Raw genomic sequence first — 18968 nt, 5'->3', positions numbered from 1 at the left:
TCAGACATCTATGTTGCCTCCTGTTTCTAGCTATTATTAATAAAGCCACAATGGACAAAGTTGAGCAAGTGTTCTTTTGTAGAATGGAGCGTCCTTTGGGTATATGCCCAGGAGTGGTATAACAGGGTCTTGAGGTAGATTGGTTCCCAGTTTTTTGAGGAACTGCCATATTGATTTCCATAGTGGTTGTACAGTTTGCACTCCCACCAGCAATGAAGAAGTGTTCACAGCACGAAATGCCACTTGGGTTTTTGATCTTAGACATTCTAACAAATGGAAGATGGAGTAACGAAATAGTTTTAATTTGCATTTCCCTGACAGCTAGGGGTGTTGAACACTTCTTTAAGCGTTTCTCAGCCATTTAGGAATGCCATGGAAGAGGGAAGGAAGGATTGAAGGATTGTAGGAGAACACAGCCCACAGAATCAACTAAGCTGGGCTCATAGGGGCTCACAGAGACTGAAGCAACACTCACACACCCTGTATGGGTCTGAGCTAGGTTCTCTGTATATATGTTATGGTTGTGAAGCTTCTTGGTGTTCTTGTGGGACCTGTAACAGTGTGAGTGGGGCTGTCTTTGACTCTTTTGCCTGCACTTGGGACCCCTTCCTACTAGGTTGCCTTGTCCAGCCTTGCTATGGGGGTTTGTACCTAGTTGTATTGTAACTTGCTATGCTGTTTGACTGATATCCTGTGGGGTCTGCTCTTTTCTGAAGGAAAACAGAAGGAGCATTGGATCCTGGGTACAGGGGTTGGGGGCAGGGACAAGGAGGCATGGAGGGATGGGACACTGTGGTAAGGGTGTAATGTATGAGAGAAGGTTTTTTTTTTTTTTTTTTTTTGGTTTTTCGAGACAGGGTTTCCCTGTGGTTTCTAGAGCCTGTCCTGGAACTAGCTCTTGTAGACCAGGCTGGCCTCGAACTCAGAGATCCGCTTGCCTCTGCCTCCCGAGTGCTGGGATTAAAGGCGTGCGCCACCACCGCCCGGCTGAGAGAAGATTTTGAAAGCTTGACATCATGTACATAGGTGATCATACTTTGTTAAAATGTACCATGTAGCCAGGTGGTGGTGGCTCATGCCTTTAATCCCACACTCAGGAGGCAGAAGTAGGTGGATCTATGTGAGTTCGAGGCCAGCCTGGTCTTCAGAGTGAGTTCCAGGACAGCCAGGACTGCACAGAGAAACCCTGTCTCAAAAGAATGAAGAAAAAGTACAATGTATATAATTTGGAGTCAATGTTTGTTTACAGAAATTAAATAGCAATAGCAATAATACAAATAATAAATGAAATAGAAAATTTTCGGATATAGGTAAATTATATTTTTTAAAAAATAAAGATAAATTTTATATAATAAAATAAGATTTTTTTCGGAGACTAAAAATGAAAGATGAAAACAAAAGTAAAAACAGTTTAAAGCTCAAAGCTCAGAAGGTCTGAGTGAGTTGTGCCAGGTTTCTGGAAAATGGTCTAATACAGGGTTTCTCTGTTTAGCCTTGGCTGTCCTGGAACTCACTCTGTAGACCAGGCTGGTCTCAAACACAGAGATCTACCTGTCTCTGTGAGCACGGGATTAAAGGTGTGAGCCACCACCGCCCAGTGACAGAGACTTAAAAGACAAAGAATGTATGCCTAATCAACATAATACCTTGCATTTTGTTAATCCTTTTATTTTGTTTTGTTGATACAAGTTCTCCCTCTATAGCCCTGGCTGTCCTGAAACTCACTATATAGACCAGTTTGGCCTGGAATTCACAGAGATCCACCTGCCTCTGCTTCCTGAGTGCTGAGATTGAAGTGTGTGCCCCAATGCCTGGCCATGGTTTTTCTTAACTATATTAGACTTTAACCACTTGGGCAAATTGAGCCATAACAAAATAAGAATGTGGTGGTTTGAGTGAAAACGGCCTTGTTGGAAGAAGCAGGTCACTGGGGGTGAGATTTGGGGTTTCCAAAGCTCAAGCCTGGCTCAGTGTCACTCCTGCTGCCTGCTCATCAAGATGTAGACTCTAGGCTCCTTCTCCAGCACCATGTCTGCCTGCACGCTGCCTTGTTTCCTGCCATGACAACAAGGGACTAAAGCTCTGAGACTGTAAGTCAGCCCCACCTTTTATATATATAAACCACTGAGCCATCTCTCCAGCCCCCAAATGTTTTCCTTTTAAGGGTTAGGCCATGGTGTCTCTTCAGAGTACTAGAAACCCTAAGACAAAGAGTTTGCTTAAATTTTTAAAGCTTTTATTGGTTTATATGTGTGAGTGTTTTGCTTTCATGTATTTATGTGCTCCATATGTGTGCCTGGTGCCTGCAGCAGCCAGAAGAAGGTGTCAGGAGCCCCAGAACTGCAGGTCTAGATGGTTGTGGGCCACCATATTGGTGCTGGAAATAAACCAAGTCTCAACTTGTTCCCTGTTTGGGTTGAGTCTTGTGGCTAAGACTCAAGGTTTTGGGGCTGGAGAGATAGCTCAGCAGTTAGGAGCACTGTCTGCTCTTCCGGAGGTCCTAAGTTCAATTCCCAGCAACCACAGGGTGGCTCACAACTATCTAGAGTGAGATCTGGTGCCCTCTTCTGGCCTGCAGGCATCCATGCAGGCAGAAGACCTGCATAATAATACATACATACATACATACATACATACATACATACATATCTAGGTAGATAGATCTTTTAAAAAAGACTCAAGGTCTGGGTGTGGCTCTATATTGAAGTGTGTTTGGAGCGTCCACTACTGTCCCCAACTTACTTCTGGCCTAGGGAACTCAGGATCCAGAAACCCAGAAATGCTTCTATCTTGCCTCTGCTTCACTTCAAGTGTTGGAATGTATTTGAAGATTTATTTTTTCAACATTTTAATATGTGTAGGTGTGTATTTGTATGTTGGTATGTGCACCTGGAACTGAGCCACCTGACTTGGTATTGGGAGCTGAACTTGGGTCCTCCAGAGGAAGAACTGTAAGTGATCTCTCTAGCACTTGGGAGGCAGAGAAGGTGGATCTCTGTGAGCGCAAGGTCATCCCAGTACACACAGCAAGTTCTAGGCCAGCCAGTGCTCCGTAGTAAGACCCTCTGTTATAGTTTGCTGGTTTTGTAAACACGATGATCCAAAGAAACCCAGAGAGGAGAGGCTTTCTTCATCTTACAGGTTATGCTCCATCACGAAGGGAAGCTAAGGAGCTTGAGGCAGAAACCAAACTAGAACAAAACTCAGAACAGAGCGTGGGGGCATACGTACAGTGGCCTTAACCATGCTGCTGTTGAGGATTGTAGAAGTGTTTGGAACTTTTGGCCCGTAAAAGCCATTGGGTGCTTGGGTTGAATGGAGCTGTCCTGTGGGAGCCTTGGGGGATAAGAACTGAGAGAAATACAGACAATGCAGGCTTATGAGTTTCAGAGAGAAGGCCGAGAGCTCTTCAAATACTCTGCACAGGCCATTTTTAATGTATTTCACTTTAGACTCTGGAAGCATAACTTTTGCTTTATTGGGACATGAATGCTGGCTGACCAGGGCTGAGAACACACCATGATTAAAAAGAGACCAGCATCATTGAAACAAAACCTTTTGGGATGAAACCAGGGTCAGCACACAGAATCTTTTGTTTAGTTGGATGTGGGGGGCACAGGCTGCTTCAAGCTGGCAACCAAAATTGGCAATGTAAAAGACTCTCCATTTGATACTGGCTTTAAAGGCATGAGAGACAAGATTGAATGAGTCATCAAGCGTGATCGAGGCTTGGAAGCATACGGCAGGTTCAGACGTCCTTAAGGGAGGCCATTGGTTACAGTGGAAAGCCCTGGATATTGGAGCTGCCAGGGCCGTGGGCTGACTGCCAAGGACAGAAGCGGGTGTGAGCCGTATGCACTGCAGGCAGCAGAGCAGAAGAAGCAGGGCTACGTAGCCTCTTGGGAGCAGAGAAGATCTTGAGTGAGTCCCAGATATTGGCCACAGCACTTCAAAATTCGGGCTTACACTACTGGATTAGGGTTTTGCTCTTTTAAAAAAGATTTATTTTTATGTATATTTTTTATTTATGTATATGTGTTCTGCCTGTGTGGATTTCTGTGTTCCACATGCGTGCCTAGTAGCTGAGGAGGCCAGTGGAGGGTGTCGGGGCTCCTGGCACTGTAGCCACAGGGCGGAGGCCCTCCATGGAGGGGCTGGGAACTGTACCGAGGGCTTCTGCCAGAGAAGCAAGTGATCTTCACCTCTGAACCATATCTCCAGGCCCTTGCTTTTGCTTTTAATATGATCGTTCCTATGCAGTGGCTCTTCCCTGAAGTAGAAAGTGTAGCATGAATTCTAATTGATCTTAAAAAGGACAACTTGGAGTCAGCTATCGGGGGTGAAAACTGAAGGATCAGAGAAGAGTGGTCAGCCACTAGGTTCTTATCTCTGCCAATGCTCAGACCAAAGGGGCGATCCTGTCCCTACGAATCCTCAGACTGCCCCTAGCTCCTGTCTCCTCTCGCCTTATAGTCCTCTCTCTGGTCAGCCATATCGCTCCTGTCTCTACCTCCCTAGTGCTGGGATTAAAGGCATGTGATCTCAAATACTGGGATCACCTTTGTGTTAGCCATGTTTCTCTTTTAGACAGATTCAATCTCATGTAACCCAGAGTGGCCTTGAACTCACAGAGATCTGTCCACCTGTCTCCCAAGTGCAGGGATTAAAGGTGTGTGCCACCACTGTTTGGCCTCTATGGCTAACTCTATTGGCTTAGCTCTGCACTCTGATCTTCAAGCAAGCTTTATTTGTTAGGCCATAAATAAGATGTCACTAAATTTATTTTTAGACTTCTCTCTCTCTGTGTGTCTGTGTGTGTGTGTCTGTCTGTCTCTGTGTCTCTCTCTCTCTGTGTGTGTGTCTCTGTCTCTCTCTCTCTCTCTCTCTCTCTCTAAGAGTAGGTAAAGAGCGCAAGCTACTAAGCAGTTTTCCTCCGTGACTCCTGCCTTGACTTCCCTCAGTGTTTAACTATTTATCAATGCAGAAGTGTAAGCTGATGTGTTGGCTAATCCTGGCTGCCAACATGACTATATACGGAAGCAGCTGGGCATGCCTGTGGCAGGTTTTCTTGATTATATAATTTGATGTGGAGAGACCTACCCTAAGTTTGGGCCACATCCTTCTGGTGGCAGCCCACATAAAAGGACATGGAAAAAGGAAGCTCTTGCTTTTGCCTCCTTACCCTCACTCTTGCTGACAAGGTCGTCTGTCCTGATGCTGAGGCATTGCTTCCCCGATTGGAGAACTTCTTTCCTTCCTTCCTTCCTTCCTTCCTTCCTTCCTTCCTTCCTTCCTTCCTTCCTTCCTTCCTTGCCTTCTTCTTCTTCTTCTTCTTCTTCTTCTTCTTCTTCTTCTTCTTCTTCTTCTTCTTCTTCTTCTTCTTCTTCTTCTTCTTCTTCTTCAGAGTTTTTCAATAGCTATGGAGCCTGTCCTGGAACTCGCTGGGACTCCAGCTCCAGTTTGAGACCATGAGACATCTAGTCTCACTAGCTGAGCAATTTATGAATTCTTGAACTTTCTGTTCATAGCAAGCCATTATTGGATTAGCTAGTCCAAAACCTCTAAGTCATTCTAATAAATCACACACATACACACACACACACACACACACACACACACACACACGGAATGAGAGATTCATTCTATAGATTCTGCTACTCTTGAGAACCCTGACTAATGCAATAGCGTTGAACCCGTGATCTACTCACCTCTACCTGGCATTATAGTCATAGGTCAACATGCCCAGCTGTCTAAGCTTCCTTTATTTTTTTAATGTTTAAGAATATTTGTTGGCTTTTGCATATGTATAACACATTCATGCTTGATGTCAGAAGAGGCCAAAAGAAGATTCAGATCAGCTGGAGCTGGAGTTACAGAGGGCCGTGAGCTGCCTTCCATGGGTGCTGGGAACCAAACCAGGTCCTCTGGAAGAGCAGCCAGTGCTCTTAACCCCTGAGCCAACTCTCCAGCCCCTCTCTTTTCTCTTTTCTTTCTTTTTTCCTTCCTTATTCCTTCCTCTTTCTTTCTCTCTTTCTTTCTTTCTTCCTTTCTTTCTTTCTTTCTCTCTCTCTCTTTAAAAAAATTAGAATTTTGAAACTGTCAAAATATACCCAGGAAATATACACATGAATGCAAAAAATAAAAATTAACAAGTATTTTTTAAACTGCAAAACATGAAAATGTTTTACAAACTTTTTGAGGCCAAGTTGCTTACCCTGGTTATGAACTCTGAGTTCTGCCTCCTCACTCTCTCAAGTAGATTGGATTACAGGCCTGAGACACCTAGCCCAGTTTATTTAATTTTAAATGCCATTCGAAGGTTCTAGTAGCCTGGGGTTTGTGAACAAAAGTCAGAGAATACTCTTAACTGAGTTGGAAAAATATTCCTCCTATTTGTATCACCCTTTCTGAAAGCTTCCCTTGAAAGTAGCCATGTAGCACACTTTGGAAAGTTGCCAATCGGTCACAGTTACACAGGCATCTTGAAGTTTACACTAATTGACCTGAAACACGTGATTTTTTTTTCATCAATTTGCCATGGGAGGTATTATAATCAAATTGGAGTATCTTTGAGACTCATTTATTTTTTTTTAACTTCTGAAAAATGTGCACCTACCACGTGCAGGGAGAGAGGAAGCCATGGGAATTGGCTGGAGACCTCTCCTGACCTAGGCTGGTCCACTGAGCTGCTGACCAGACGTTCTTTATGATTTCCAGAGTGTGGCTTGATGAGCCTCGTTTTCTAGGCTAAACACACTTGCAATTCTTCCTTGTGGAACAGTTAAGGCTATGTGAGACCCTGTCTCATTCATTCCTACATTAATGAAGAATAAATAAATAAATAAATAAAGCCAAATAAGAATGTGGCTTTAGTGGTAGAGGACTTGCCTAGCATTCATGAAGTCTAGGATTAATCCCTGACTGCAAGGGAAAGGCCTTCCAAGCAGCCAAGCTTTAAAGGGAGGATAGTGAGCAGGACCGGAGAAGGAAGAGGGGGAGGCAGCTGGAGAATGGAGTGATCTGGAGAGGAGCACCTGCTCAAATATAGTTAAATGGGAGCACTACAAAGCCAGTCCCTGACATCTGGTCAGCACACTCTGTGCTCTCCTTGCAGACCCAGTGCAGTGGCTGGATGCTGCCCTCATCTCGGGACCTCAGTCCTGCTGTGTTGACAAAGAGGCTTCCTGTGCAAACCCTAACTCGGTGCACAGGTGTAGGTCCAAAACGTGGGGGAGGAAAAGGAGGCTTTGGGGGACCTCAAACCCATCCCATTTGGTGACAAGGACCACTCAGGCTCACATAGATGCACAGAGTTTATTGGACACAGAGATACAGGGCCATGTGGACTTTGCTTCCTCCTGCCCAGGGTCACCTGGTATACTGGTCCCTCCAGGTGGGTGAGCTTGGCTGAGGATGCAGGACTGAGCTCTGAGCAGCCTAGGGCAATGGTCTTCCCTGTCTGGACCTTAGTTCCCTTTGTCCACACTGCCATCTTTGCAGGCTCCCTTGCTGTCTTCGCTATTGGCCGTAGAGTCACCATTGTCATCGCTATGCTTATCGTTGCTGTTATGAGCGTTTTCTCTGTCATTGCTTTCATCTTCATCACTGCCCCCACCGTCCTCTTTGGCACCGCACAAACTGACCGTCCGGTCTTCTGGCTTCCCCGAGACTGAACCTTCAGGGCTGTGTCCCCACTTGAAGTTCAGCGCAGTGATGCAAGTACCAGACAAGTACTTGCCCTCGATCGTCAGGGCGGGCTTGCCTGAGCCACGAACAACTCTGAGGGGCAAATAGTCTCTCTCAGTACCCAAAGTGGCTTCGCACCCATTGCTGGTCACCAAATGCAGGTAATGCACACAGACGCCATCATTAGTGTCTGCAGCAATCACACGCTCACCCTTCCTCAGCAGGAACTTCTGCTCATGTGAAGACTGAGCTCCGTAGACGGGACTCCACTGTTCACCAAACAGCAGCTGGATGCTGGGGAGAGAGACCCAGTCAAAGCGCGCACACAGCTAAGGCCGTGCACTGTAGTGGTTCCCAGCCTATACGTCAGTCTCCAGATGACATATCACTTGGTATTCTGTCTTGTCAGCCTGTTGTGTAACCTGTGGTACCTTCCCACCTCTGCCTCTTGAGGACGCCTCTCTCCCCATGAGTAACCAGTGAGTCTGGCCCATCCTGAGCCTGAATCTTTCAGTGTCCGCCCAACTCAATTTTCCCTCTGAACATCCTCTCTTGTCAGCCTCAAAGGAGTCAGCAACGACCACTGAGACCTCTCTGCTCAGGCCAGTAGACCAGGGATGGACCTTGACCTGAGGCGCAGGTGGCCCTGGGGGACAGAAACCAGTGACTGGGACTGCATCCTTGGTGCTGTCAGGGCTCCAGCAGCTGTTCTACCAAGCAGAGAGGTCCCCCCAAAGTCTTCTGGACTCTTCCTAACCCGGTTCCTTTTTTCCCTTGCTTGCAAAGATGATTCTCAAATAGGCCCCCAGAAATGATATTCAATTCTATTAGAATTTCAGATAATTAGTTAGTAATTTCAGGGTAAGCACACCCCAAGCACTGAATAGTTTATTTATGCATATTTTGACATGTATTTTCTGTTTGTGTGTTTATATATGTGCACACACGCACACATACACCCACGCAAACACACACACACACACATACACACAAACACACACACACTTTCGTGTTGTTCCATGTAGGTGCATGTGTCCCATGGGCCTTATGGAGGTCTAAAGGGAACTTTTGGGAATTTATTCTCTCCTTCTTCCGTATGGGTTAGGTGGATCAAATTCAGGTGGTCAGGAAGGACGGCCAGCACTGTCACCTACGGAGCCATACTGCCACCCTTCACTATTGTAGTGGGAGTGGGGATCAAAGCTGGGGTTCACACGTGCTAGACAAGCCACACAGATATGCACAGTCTCACCTCCGTACCCTGACTCTGTCTCTCGCCTTCACGGTTTGTTTGACCTTTCTTTTGTTTTATTTAAAACATGGTCTCACTGTGTAGCCAGGATTTCCTTAAACTTCTTCACAGTGGAAATCCTCCTGCCTCAGCGTCCTGAGTTCTGACGTTACTGACATGAGTGAGCCACCATGCTGGGCTCCAACCCTCTCTTTGCTTTCTATTCTGACAGGGTTTACGAAGTCGTCCAGGTTGAACCCAAGGTTGCTCTGCCCTCACATTTGATATTCCCTAGCATCAGCATCCTGGGAGCTGGGATCACAGGATTGGAAAACCAGGCCAGGCTCCAATATTGCATTTTAAAAGGAAAGCCATATGCTCTCCAGCAGTTGTGAGGACGAGGTTGGAGGACTCTAAGCTTAAGGCCAGCCTGGGATACAGAGTGCGGTCCTGTCTCGTGAAAGTGATGGCTGCAGATGAGCATAGTGTTGTCTCAGGTTCAGTCCCTAGCACCGTTTATAGATACTTTCCCAACTGAATTGTATATGTAAGTGAGGGGTGTATGTGAGCTTGTCCTTATGCGTGTGTGTGTGTGTGTCTGTCTGCTGTATGTCTGCAATGCACATGCTGCTGCTCTCAGCTTCCATGTGGCTTCTGGGGACCCAAACCGGGGGTCTCATACATGCTCAGCAAACAATTTATCTACCCAGCCTTCTCCATGTTACCCAACATGGATTTCTTTTTTTTTTTTTTGTTTTTTTTGTTTTTTTTTTTGTTTTTAGAGACAGGGTTTCTCTGCAGCTTTAGAGCCTGTCCTGGAGCTAGCTCTTGTAGACCAGGCTGGTCTCAAACTCACAGAGATCCGCCTGCCTCTGCCTCCCGCGTACTGGGATTAAAGGCGTGCGCCACCACCGCCCGGCTCCAACATGGATTTCTTAAGGATTAAGATGACCTCAATATTGCACAGGAGACATACTAAAAGAATATTCATTCTTCATCTGAAATTGTTAACCTTGGGCACTGTGCTTGCATTTACCAAGCTTGGCACCAGGAACGCAAGGCCATGGCGGCCCTCTAGGAGAACAACAGATCTCGTGAGGCAGACACTGGTGAGGACAGTCAAGATCTGGCGTGTCCCTGGGGAGTGGCTGGGCTCTCTGGAGCAGAGCAGAGGTCTAGAGTGGCAGAGTGACCTGCACATTCATGTCCTGTGGACACAGGGACATCTCTTAGACCATGGGATCAGTTTGTGTCACCACCAAGGAGCAGTAAGGCCACCAGCACTCTGTGGAGAAGGGACCCTTCAGCCTCTGTGATTCTTTCTGAACCAGAAAGGTGGAGGTTCCTCTCTGCCTGCCTCCCTGATGACTGTCCAGTCTAACCCAAGCCTGAGCATTCCAGCTCTGAGTAGGTTAGTCCAGGTCAAGCTGGAGAAGCAGAGGCCAAGAGGATGCTGGGAAATAAAGTGGTTATGTATCCAGGGAATCCTCTAAGAGCTCCAGCCAATCAGCCACGGAGGAGGGTACCACCTGGGAGTGCTGCAGGGACACTAGGAGCTAGAGCGCTACTCACCCGACAAATCCATAAAAACTCGAGAAGACCCGGATGCCCTTGAGTTCTCCCTGATCTTCACCACGAACATAAAAATAGATGCCGAGTTTATTGTCCAGTATGTCTGGAGAAAATGAGGCATAAAAACACGCAGGGTCACTCCCTCACCCAGAGGCCCTTACGCCTAGGACAGGATGCAGGAGGTCAAGGCCACAAAGGAAGCTCAGGTACTCACTCTGGGCTCTGCAGGTAGGACCAGCAAGGAGGGCCAAGACCAGCAGCATCAACATGGCTCCTGAGGGTTTGGGGCACATGCCTGGTGCTTGGAAGTCACAGGGAGATGGCAAGTCTTCAAAAAGGCTCTGAGGAAAAGACATCAGATTTATGGGATCCCAATACCCAGATTGAGACAATGGAACATTTGGGAACCCTCTTTTCCCATAGGTCCAAAAGGTTTCAGAAGAACCCGAAGACGGTTTCACCCACGTGCCCACACTGAGAGCCCCCAATGTCAGTACACTAGCATTCTGACTAAGCTCTTAGCAAGAGGTCCCATGATGTCATCTTACCCTGGGCTCCCCAAAGTCTAAAGCTGCATCTGGAGAAGCCCCATATTCCTAACCTCTTCATCCGTTCCTCATGGTTCAGTCTCTGTCTGGCTCAACCCATCCGCCCTTCCCCTCTGGCCTCTCCTCCTGCACCAGGCTGGGCTGCTGCTCCTTCCTTACCTGTGCTATGTGGTCTGAGCCCCTTGGCTCGTCCCTTTATACCCTGATGCCACTCAGTCATAGTGGCTGTGGGCCCTCCATAGTCCCGCCCTTGTCAGGGTTTCCTGCAGAATGTGGGGATCTATCCAAGACATCCTGGGACACTATTTGTGTTCCCCTTCACTGCTTTTGAGCAAATGAACCCCAGAGTCCGTGCTGTCCTCTGCAAATGCAGGGGATGGCCTGTTGGATCTCACCAGGGCACAGGGAGGTTTTACAGCTGAGAGAGGAGTTATGAGGTCACACTTGGTAATTTTTATAAATCCCGGCCAACTAGCTGCCCAAAGCCACAAAATACATTTTTCTCGAGCAAATGAGATGTGTAGAGTCCTGAGCACACATGGGGGAGAGCAGATTCGTCCTGCCCATGACTTTCCAGAGAAGGATGGGTCCAGGTCTGGAGACTATGCATCCTAGGTCCCAGCTCCCTTCCTTTCATGGGTTGTTGCCTGCGACCTTATCAGAGTCTTCACTTAAAATACTTGTTGCACGCATGCTCCTTCCAAACAATACTCATGGCATCTCCCGCCAGCTGAGCAGCTCACGTTCTCAGCACAGCCTTGGTTCTCCGCAGCTCCTCGGCCTGCATCACTACAGTCCCATTTTATAGCTGAGACAACGAGGTACCAAGCGGTGTGTCAGCCTCACCTCGGTACCCACAGATTTTTTCGGCCTCCACTTCTCTGGAACACAAGCCTCGTCCCCTAGGTTCCCAGAAAGTCTGGTCTCAGGTTGGGCAGCTGTGTCAGGGTGGCCATCTCTGCCATGGCAACCCATCCTGAGCCTGAATCTTTGGCAGGGTCTGTCCAGCTCATAATTTCCCCTTTGGAGGCTCTTCCCCTTTCACCCCAAATGAGGTCACAGCCACACTGAGACCCCTCTGCTCAGGTCAGTAGACTAGAGATGGTCCTTGACCTAAGTGGGCAGGTCATTCTGTGGGACCAGCAAGACAGAATCCATTCTGCCTGATGCTGTCTGGTGGGAGCTGGAGGGCTCTGGCACCTGGTCTACCAAGCAAAGAAAGAGGTTTCCTCTCCACGCCTTCTAGACGTTTCCTACCCCCAAGTTTTGTTGTTCTTGCTAGCTCAGATGTATCCTAAATTGGCCTCCTCATGAAATGTAGGAAGGATATCCAATTCAATTGAATTTTAGATAAACAATGCATAATTCTTCTGTGTGAGCATAGCCCAATCATTTACCTATTTACTTATGTTTTGCACATTGTTAATTGTATGGGGGTACATTGTGCCATGGTATGCTTGCAGAGGTCAGAGGACAACTTCCTGAAGTCAGTTCTCCTTTCCATTATGTAAGCTCAGGTATCAACTCAGACTGCCAAGCTTGGCAGCGAGCCCTTACCCGCTGAGCCTTTCCAGGCAATCGCCTACTTATTCTGAAGTTCTGGGAGTTGTATAGAGCCCAACACATGCTATCTATCTACCTGTCTGTCTGTTTCTATCTATCTATCTATCTATCTATCTATCTATCTATCTATCTATCTATCTATCTATCTATCTATCTACCTACCTACCTATCTACCTACCTACCTACCTATCTATCTATCTATCTATCTATCTATCTATCTATCTATCTATCTATCTATCTGTCTGTCTGTCTACCTACTTACCCACCTATCTGTCTGTCTGTTTGTCTTTTAAACAGGATCTCACTCTAAAATCCAAATTGGACTTGAACTTCTTCATGGTGGAAATCCTCCTGCCTCAGCCCCCTGAGTGCTGGCATGAGCCACTATGCCAGGCCCCAATCCTCTTTTAACTTTCCAGGTTGATCTTGAAGTGACTCTGTAGCCAAGTTGGTATTGATTTGTGATCCTCTTGTCCCAGTCTTCTGGGGCACAAGAGGACTAGACTACAAGCCAAACTCCAAACCTTGCATTTTTAAAGTATAGCTATGTTGCCTGCCTGTAACCGCCAGCACTTGTGATGATGAAATGGAACAGTTCCAAGATTAAGGCTAGCCTGGGTTACATAGTGAGACCCTGTAAGAAGATTGTAAACATAACACAAAATTAAAATATTCCTTTGTTGCCATTACTGAAGTGTGTGTATGCATGCACGTGTGTGAGCATGTGTGTGAGCACATGCATGTTACATATGCATCTCTGTAGAGATTGTAGCAGGACACCTAGTGTCTTCCTTTATCTGTATTCTCCTTATTGCCTGATGATGTGTCTCTGAGCATCCAGCACCTGGGCTGACTGTCCAGAGCGCTCTCGGGATCTGTCTGCCTACTAAGGTTACAGACACCCATAGCCATTCAGGAATTTGTTAACCCAAGTGCTGGGTCCCAGCTCAGGTTCCAGGTTAGTGGAGGAACTTCTCTTACTCATGGGCCCTTCTCACCAAAACCCCACCCCTGCCTTCTTTTTTAAGGCAGGGTCACTGAACCTGGGGCTTTCTATTTCGGCTAGAATCTGACCAGCAAACCCATAGGATCTATCTGCCTCTGCCCCCATGGTGTTGTGGTTCCTGCTGTACCCATCTTTTATGTGGGTGTTGGAAGACAAGAGACATTGCAGTCTATCATGGCCAGGAATTTTTTTCCAAAAGCTCAGTGACATAGAGACTCCCTCCCTCCCCAGCGATATTTCCTGCGCTCTGCCTGCCCTTACCTGGAGAACATCCCTGGGCCTGAAGACTGACCTTGCCTGAAGGATGTCTCTGGGTGGATGCCTGATTTGTCTTCAGCTTGACCCTTGGCACAGATTTCTGCTAGAAGACTTGCCCTAGGAGATCTGCTGTAGGCCCTGCTGCCATATAGGAAGTCTTGAGATAGGAGCATGTCACACAATGCAGACTAGGGTTTGTCCCCAGGCTTCCCAGTCTGTACTCTAGAATAAAGTTAGGCTGGTTCACTGACATCTGTCTCTCAGAGGGCTGTCTCCTTCCTACCAACAGCCATCTAAACCCTGTTCCCTGCTTCTACTCCCTCCATCCTCATGGATCAAGACAGACACAGCCCTGAAGAAGAAGCAAAGCCACATGTGGGTGCTGGGCATCCAAACTTAGGGCCTCACATTTACACAGCAAGCAATTTTCTCACTGAGCTGTCTCCGCGGTACCCCCGACATTCACTTTTTAAAGGATGAGGATATGCTAAATTTGTACAGGCCCAGACACCTTTAAAGTGAGTTCATTGTTTATCTGCAGTTTGATTAACCTGGGGGGACCTTGCTCGTATTTGCCAAACTTGACAGCAGAAACCCAAGACCCTTAGGATGCTGTAGGAGAAAGGCTAAGCCCTAGAGGCAGACACTGGTGACAACAGCCAAAACCTGGCCTGTTCCAGGGGACTGGCTGCCCTTTCTGGAGCAGAGTAAAGGTCCAGAGGAAACAGGAAACTGGGGTCTGCACACATGGGGTCTGCATTGCTCTCCGCTCGTATGAGCAATTTCTGTCACTACCAAAAGACTCTAAAGCTGCCAGAACTATCTGAAAGAGGACCTTCCAGATTCTGTGATCTCTCCTGAACCAGAAGTCCTTCCCCACCTGCCTCCCTGAAGATAGTGGGCTAGCTCAGGCCTGACTGAAGAATTGAAGACCAAGAAACACTGGGTCAAGCTGGGAGTCTGAGAGAATCTTGTAAGTAGATGAGGCACAAAAGATGGGCACAGCCAGGCCATGCTACAGAAGCCCAGGTGCTATAACCCTGCTCACTGCCGCCCCTTGCCATGATGTCCTCATAACCCAGGAAGACATGGATGGCCTGGATTTACACCCCTCTCTTCTCCTCTGGTTGCCCTGCATCTCTGAAGAAAGAAAGACAGAAGCCAAGGCATTAAGAGAGCTCAGAGTCAATCCTTCACCTCCAGAAGTCGCTTTGCCTAGATCAGGACATGGGAAGTCGGGGTTGCACACCAAATGTGAGAATTCACCCTGAGGTCTGCAGATGGAGCCAGCAAGGACAGCCAAGGTCAGCAACAGCAGCAGGGCTCCCGAGGATGCAGGTGCCACAGGGAGAAGCTCTGAGGAAAAGACTAGGGGTATAAGAGGTCCCCGGGCCCTATACTGAGACAGGGAACATTTGGGAACTCTCTTTTTCCATAGTCGCAAAAGGCTTCAGAAAAGCCAGGGACGGCTTCACCCACGTGCCCACACTGAGAGCCCCCAATGTCAGTGCGCTAGCATTCTAACTAAGCTCTTAGCAAGAGGTCCCATGATGTCACCTTACCCTGGGCTCCCCAAAGTCTAAAGCTGCTCCTGGAGAAGCCCCATGTTCCTAACCTCTCCATCCATTCCTCATGGTTCAGTCTCTGTCTGGCTCAACCCATCTGCCCTTCCCTTCTGGCCTCTCCTCCTGCACCAGGCTGGGCTGCTGCTCCTTCCTTACCTGTGCTGTGTGGTCTGAGCCCCTTGGCTCGTCCCTTTATACCCTGATGCCACTCAACCATATGTATATTTTGTGGGATGTTGGTTCTACCATGGGAGGAAAGTGGGGGTGTATCCAGGACACTGGGGTCACAGAACTCCTGTCCACAGTCTCTGAATAATTGAGCCCATATTCCAATCCATGTCCTGTCAATATGCTGTGCCCTAGAGAACCTCAGCCAGGGCATAAGAAGGCTTCAGAACTGGAGGAGAGAAGAGATCATACTTGGTGAGTTCACAAACCAGGCAAAGCAAGGGTCCAAGCTCAAGGGATCCCATGTTTGTCCCAAGCACATGAGATGTGCAGAGTCACAGGCCCAAGCCCTTCTGTGTTGACTTCCTCAAGGATTGGAGACCATGCATGAAGGACACTTACAACCCTCTCCCCCCTCCACTGGGTGTTGTCTGAGTTCTGTTGTGCAATCGCCTCCCCCTCCCAATAGCTCCTCGTGCCAGCTCCCACTGGCTGGCCAGGGTGCCCAGCACAGCGTTAGTCCTCCACGGGACCCATAACTGACACTGAGATGCCAAGTAGCTTAGCCTTGGTAGCTGTCACAGTGGCCAAGTTGGGTCATCATTGAGACGCTTCATGTACTTATAATGCAGGGGGGTCATTCTATGAAAATGTCCCTTAGGAGAGAGCAGCACAGGAGCCCAGGGAAAGAAACCAGGAAAGAGTAGAGGGCTGGTGGCATGGGCTGGGTCGGAGCCAGGCCAGGAAGCCTCACCTTCAGGTTTGCTATCACTGAGTCCATCTTTGTTTGGCCAGGGCAGCTTCCTGGGAAGAAGAGGAAGGGCTGAGGCTACAGGGAGCTGGTCTGGGGATTTGGGTGGATCAAGGAGGGAGACGGTATTATTTGCCCATCGTGGATCCAAACAAAGAGGAGACATTTATTTCATTGAACAGATGCGCAAACAAACCCCACTGAAGGGAGGCGTGGACTCAGTTCTTCCATGGACACCAGGCTGCACTAATACCTTCTTCCAGCTTGGTTTTGAAGAATTAGAACCCAGCAGCCACCTGGTCTCCACTGGCTGGATTGGGCCTCTGTCGTCATCAAAGGGCTCGGTTGTGTTTCCCAAGGACTGCAGACCCTGGTCAGCCCCAGAGAACTAGTCTGAAGGACTTCTCCCAGGGCCGCAGGATAGTGGTGAATACTTGCCGTGCCCTTTAAGGAAGAGCCAACTCCTGCAAGCCAGGCTTGGAGGACCCGTGTGCAGACCAATGAACCCCGGGAGGCCTCATGTAGGAGAGGGAATCTGAATTTGAACTTGTCCAGGGAATTGGAGCTTTCACAGAGCATGAGACTTTGGCCTAGATGGCGTTTGAGCCGTGATACTATGGGATTTTGCTGTCCTCTAGTGGGAAGAGTCAGAGATGCAGGAATACACGCGGCTGTGCCAGGCTCAGACCCATTCTCAACACAAAGGAGAACCTCTTGTCTCACATCTTTAAGCCAAGGACAAGAATCCCTGACCTAAAGGGTGGACTAGGAAAGAGGCGGGCACAGAACCAAGATAGCACTGGATTTAGTAAAAATGTGGCTCTGCAGAGTATGACTGGGGCTCTTGAGCCCAAATCCTCTCCCATCCGCTCAGGAACCCAGGGGAAAGCTAGCTGTGTCCTAGGGCTCCAAACCTAAGACCCATCAGATTGTTCTTCCCATAGACTTAATGACCCTGGCCCCCAGTCACTCTGGGGTCATCCAAATCCACTTATACATTGTAAGAGTTTAGCAAATACATTTCTATTGTAGAAACATACCAGTAAATTCTTTATTTTAAAAAAAAGATAATTTACTACTTAACCCATCTTATTTTGTATTTAATTAACTTAAAAATATATTTTTATTTTACATCATGTGCATGCCTTGTGTGGTTAGATATCAGAAGAGGTTCTCAGATGCTCTGGAGTTACAGATGGTTGTGAGTGTGGGTGCTGGAAACTCGGTCCTGCAAGAGCAGTAAGTACTCTCAACCAATGGGTCATAGCTCCAGCCCCTATTTAATTGATTCTATTCATTTATCCTTTTTTGAAACAGTGTCACCATGTAGCCCAGGCTAGCCTAAAACTTATGGCAATTGTTCTGCCTCGACTTCCCAATACTGGATTACAGGTGCGAAGCCCCATGTCTGGATCATTTAAAACATCTTAAGTGTGCACCGCTGTGCTGTGCTGTGCACCGCTGTGCTGTGCTGTGCTGTGCAGCCTTCGACTGACGCTGGGACTTTTCATTATCCCACGTGGAGCTCAGTCGCCGCCCTCAACACTCCATTGCATTTCTGTTTAATGGGGCATTTTTATTTTATGAGTGTTTGAGTTCTTATCCGTCTGACCTTTACACAGGGATGTCTTCTGCCTTGTTGCATGCTGCTGTTCGTGTTTGGCTCGTGGCTTTGTCTAGCTCCTTGGGACCTGATTGCCCTACCTTCTTTAGACCTCATTATTCAACTGTATCTTCCTGTTCAGGGTTTGTCAACTTTATTCAGGTTATAACTATAAAAGGCTTGTGTGAGGCAGGTGTGGTGAGCACACACGTAATCCCAGCACTCAGTGGGCCAAGGTGGGAGGGTCCAAGCTCAAGATGGGCCTGGACTACAGAGTGAGACCCTGGGTCAAAAAACAAACAAATTGGTGGTGGTGGCACACGCCTTTAAACCTAGCACTAGGGAGGCAGAGGCAGGTGGATCTCTGTGAATTCAAGACCAGCCTGGTCTACAGAGTAAGTTTCAGGACAGGCTCCAAAGCTACACAGAAAAACCCTGTCTCAAAAAACAAAACAAAACAAAAAAAACATAGCTGTGACCACAGTGCAGTTAGACAGCTTTTAGTAAACCGCTACACCCCATAAAAGTGGAAAGTCAACTTCTCAAAGCTTCTCCTGACATTCAATGTCCCCATCCTGAGTTCCAAGGAGCCACCAACAAGTTTTCTGTCACCGCTGACTAGTTTTGCCACCTCTAAGTCGTGTGTGTGTGTGTGTGTGTGTGTGTGTGTGTGTGTGTAAAAGAAGTCACCAGGAGGCAGACTTGCATCTGGATTCCTTCACTTGATGATGAGTTTCCCGAATTCTTCTGTTTTGTATTCAGGAGTGCCCTACCTACCTTCCCTGCCGCTGAACCAAAACATTCTGACAGATGCAACATGGAAGAAAGGGTTTGTTCTCGCTCACAGATCAAAGTCTGTTGTGGGACAGTCAAGGCACCAGGGATTTGAATCAGTTGGTCAAATCCCATCCACAACAAGGAAGCAGAGCGCTATCAACACAAGATGCTCCTCAGTTTCCTGTCTCTGTTTTATTCAGTCTGAAAAAGCCCTGTCCAGGGAATGGTACCACCCACAGT

The 18968-nt window shown here is 47.7% G+C and overlaps 1 protein-coding gene across 1 annotated transcript; it reads right to left on the bottom strand.

The window, feature by feature from the left end:
* Nucleotides 1–3165: 3165 nt before the first annotated feature.
* Nucleotides 3166–10758, bottom strand: LOC119811539 (prostatic spermine-binding protein-like). The gene is made up of 5 exons (XM_038325454.2): nt 10704–10758; nt 10490–10592; nt 7487–7980; nt 5328–5398; nt 3166–3351 (listed from the first exon to the last, which is right to left on the bottom strand). Exons 1-5 carry the CDS (start codon nt 10756–10758, stop codon nt 3166–3168), a joined length of 909 nt encoding a protein of 302 aa, XP_038181382.2.
* Nucleotides 10759–18968: the final 8210 nt, after the last annotated feature.

The sequence above is a fragment of the Arvicola amphibius genome, chromosome 4, assembly GCF_903992535.2.
Source record: "Arvicola amphibius chromosome 4, mArvAmp1.2, whole genome shotgun sequence".
NCBI classification, from domain to species: Eukaryota; Metazoa; Chordata; class Mammalia; order Rodentia; family Cricetidae; genus Arvicola; species Arvicola amphibius.
Note: the sequence above shows the minus strand (reverse complement) of the source record. Positions and strands in the feature narration are given on the sequence as shown.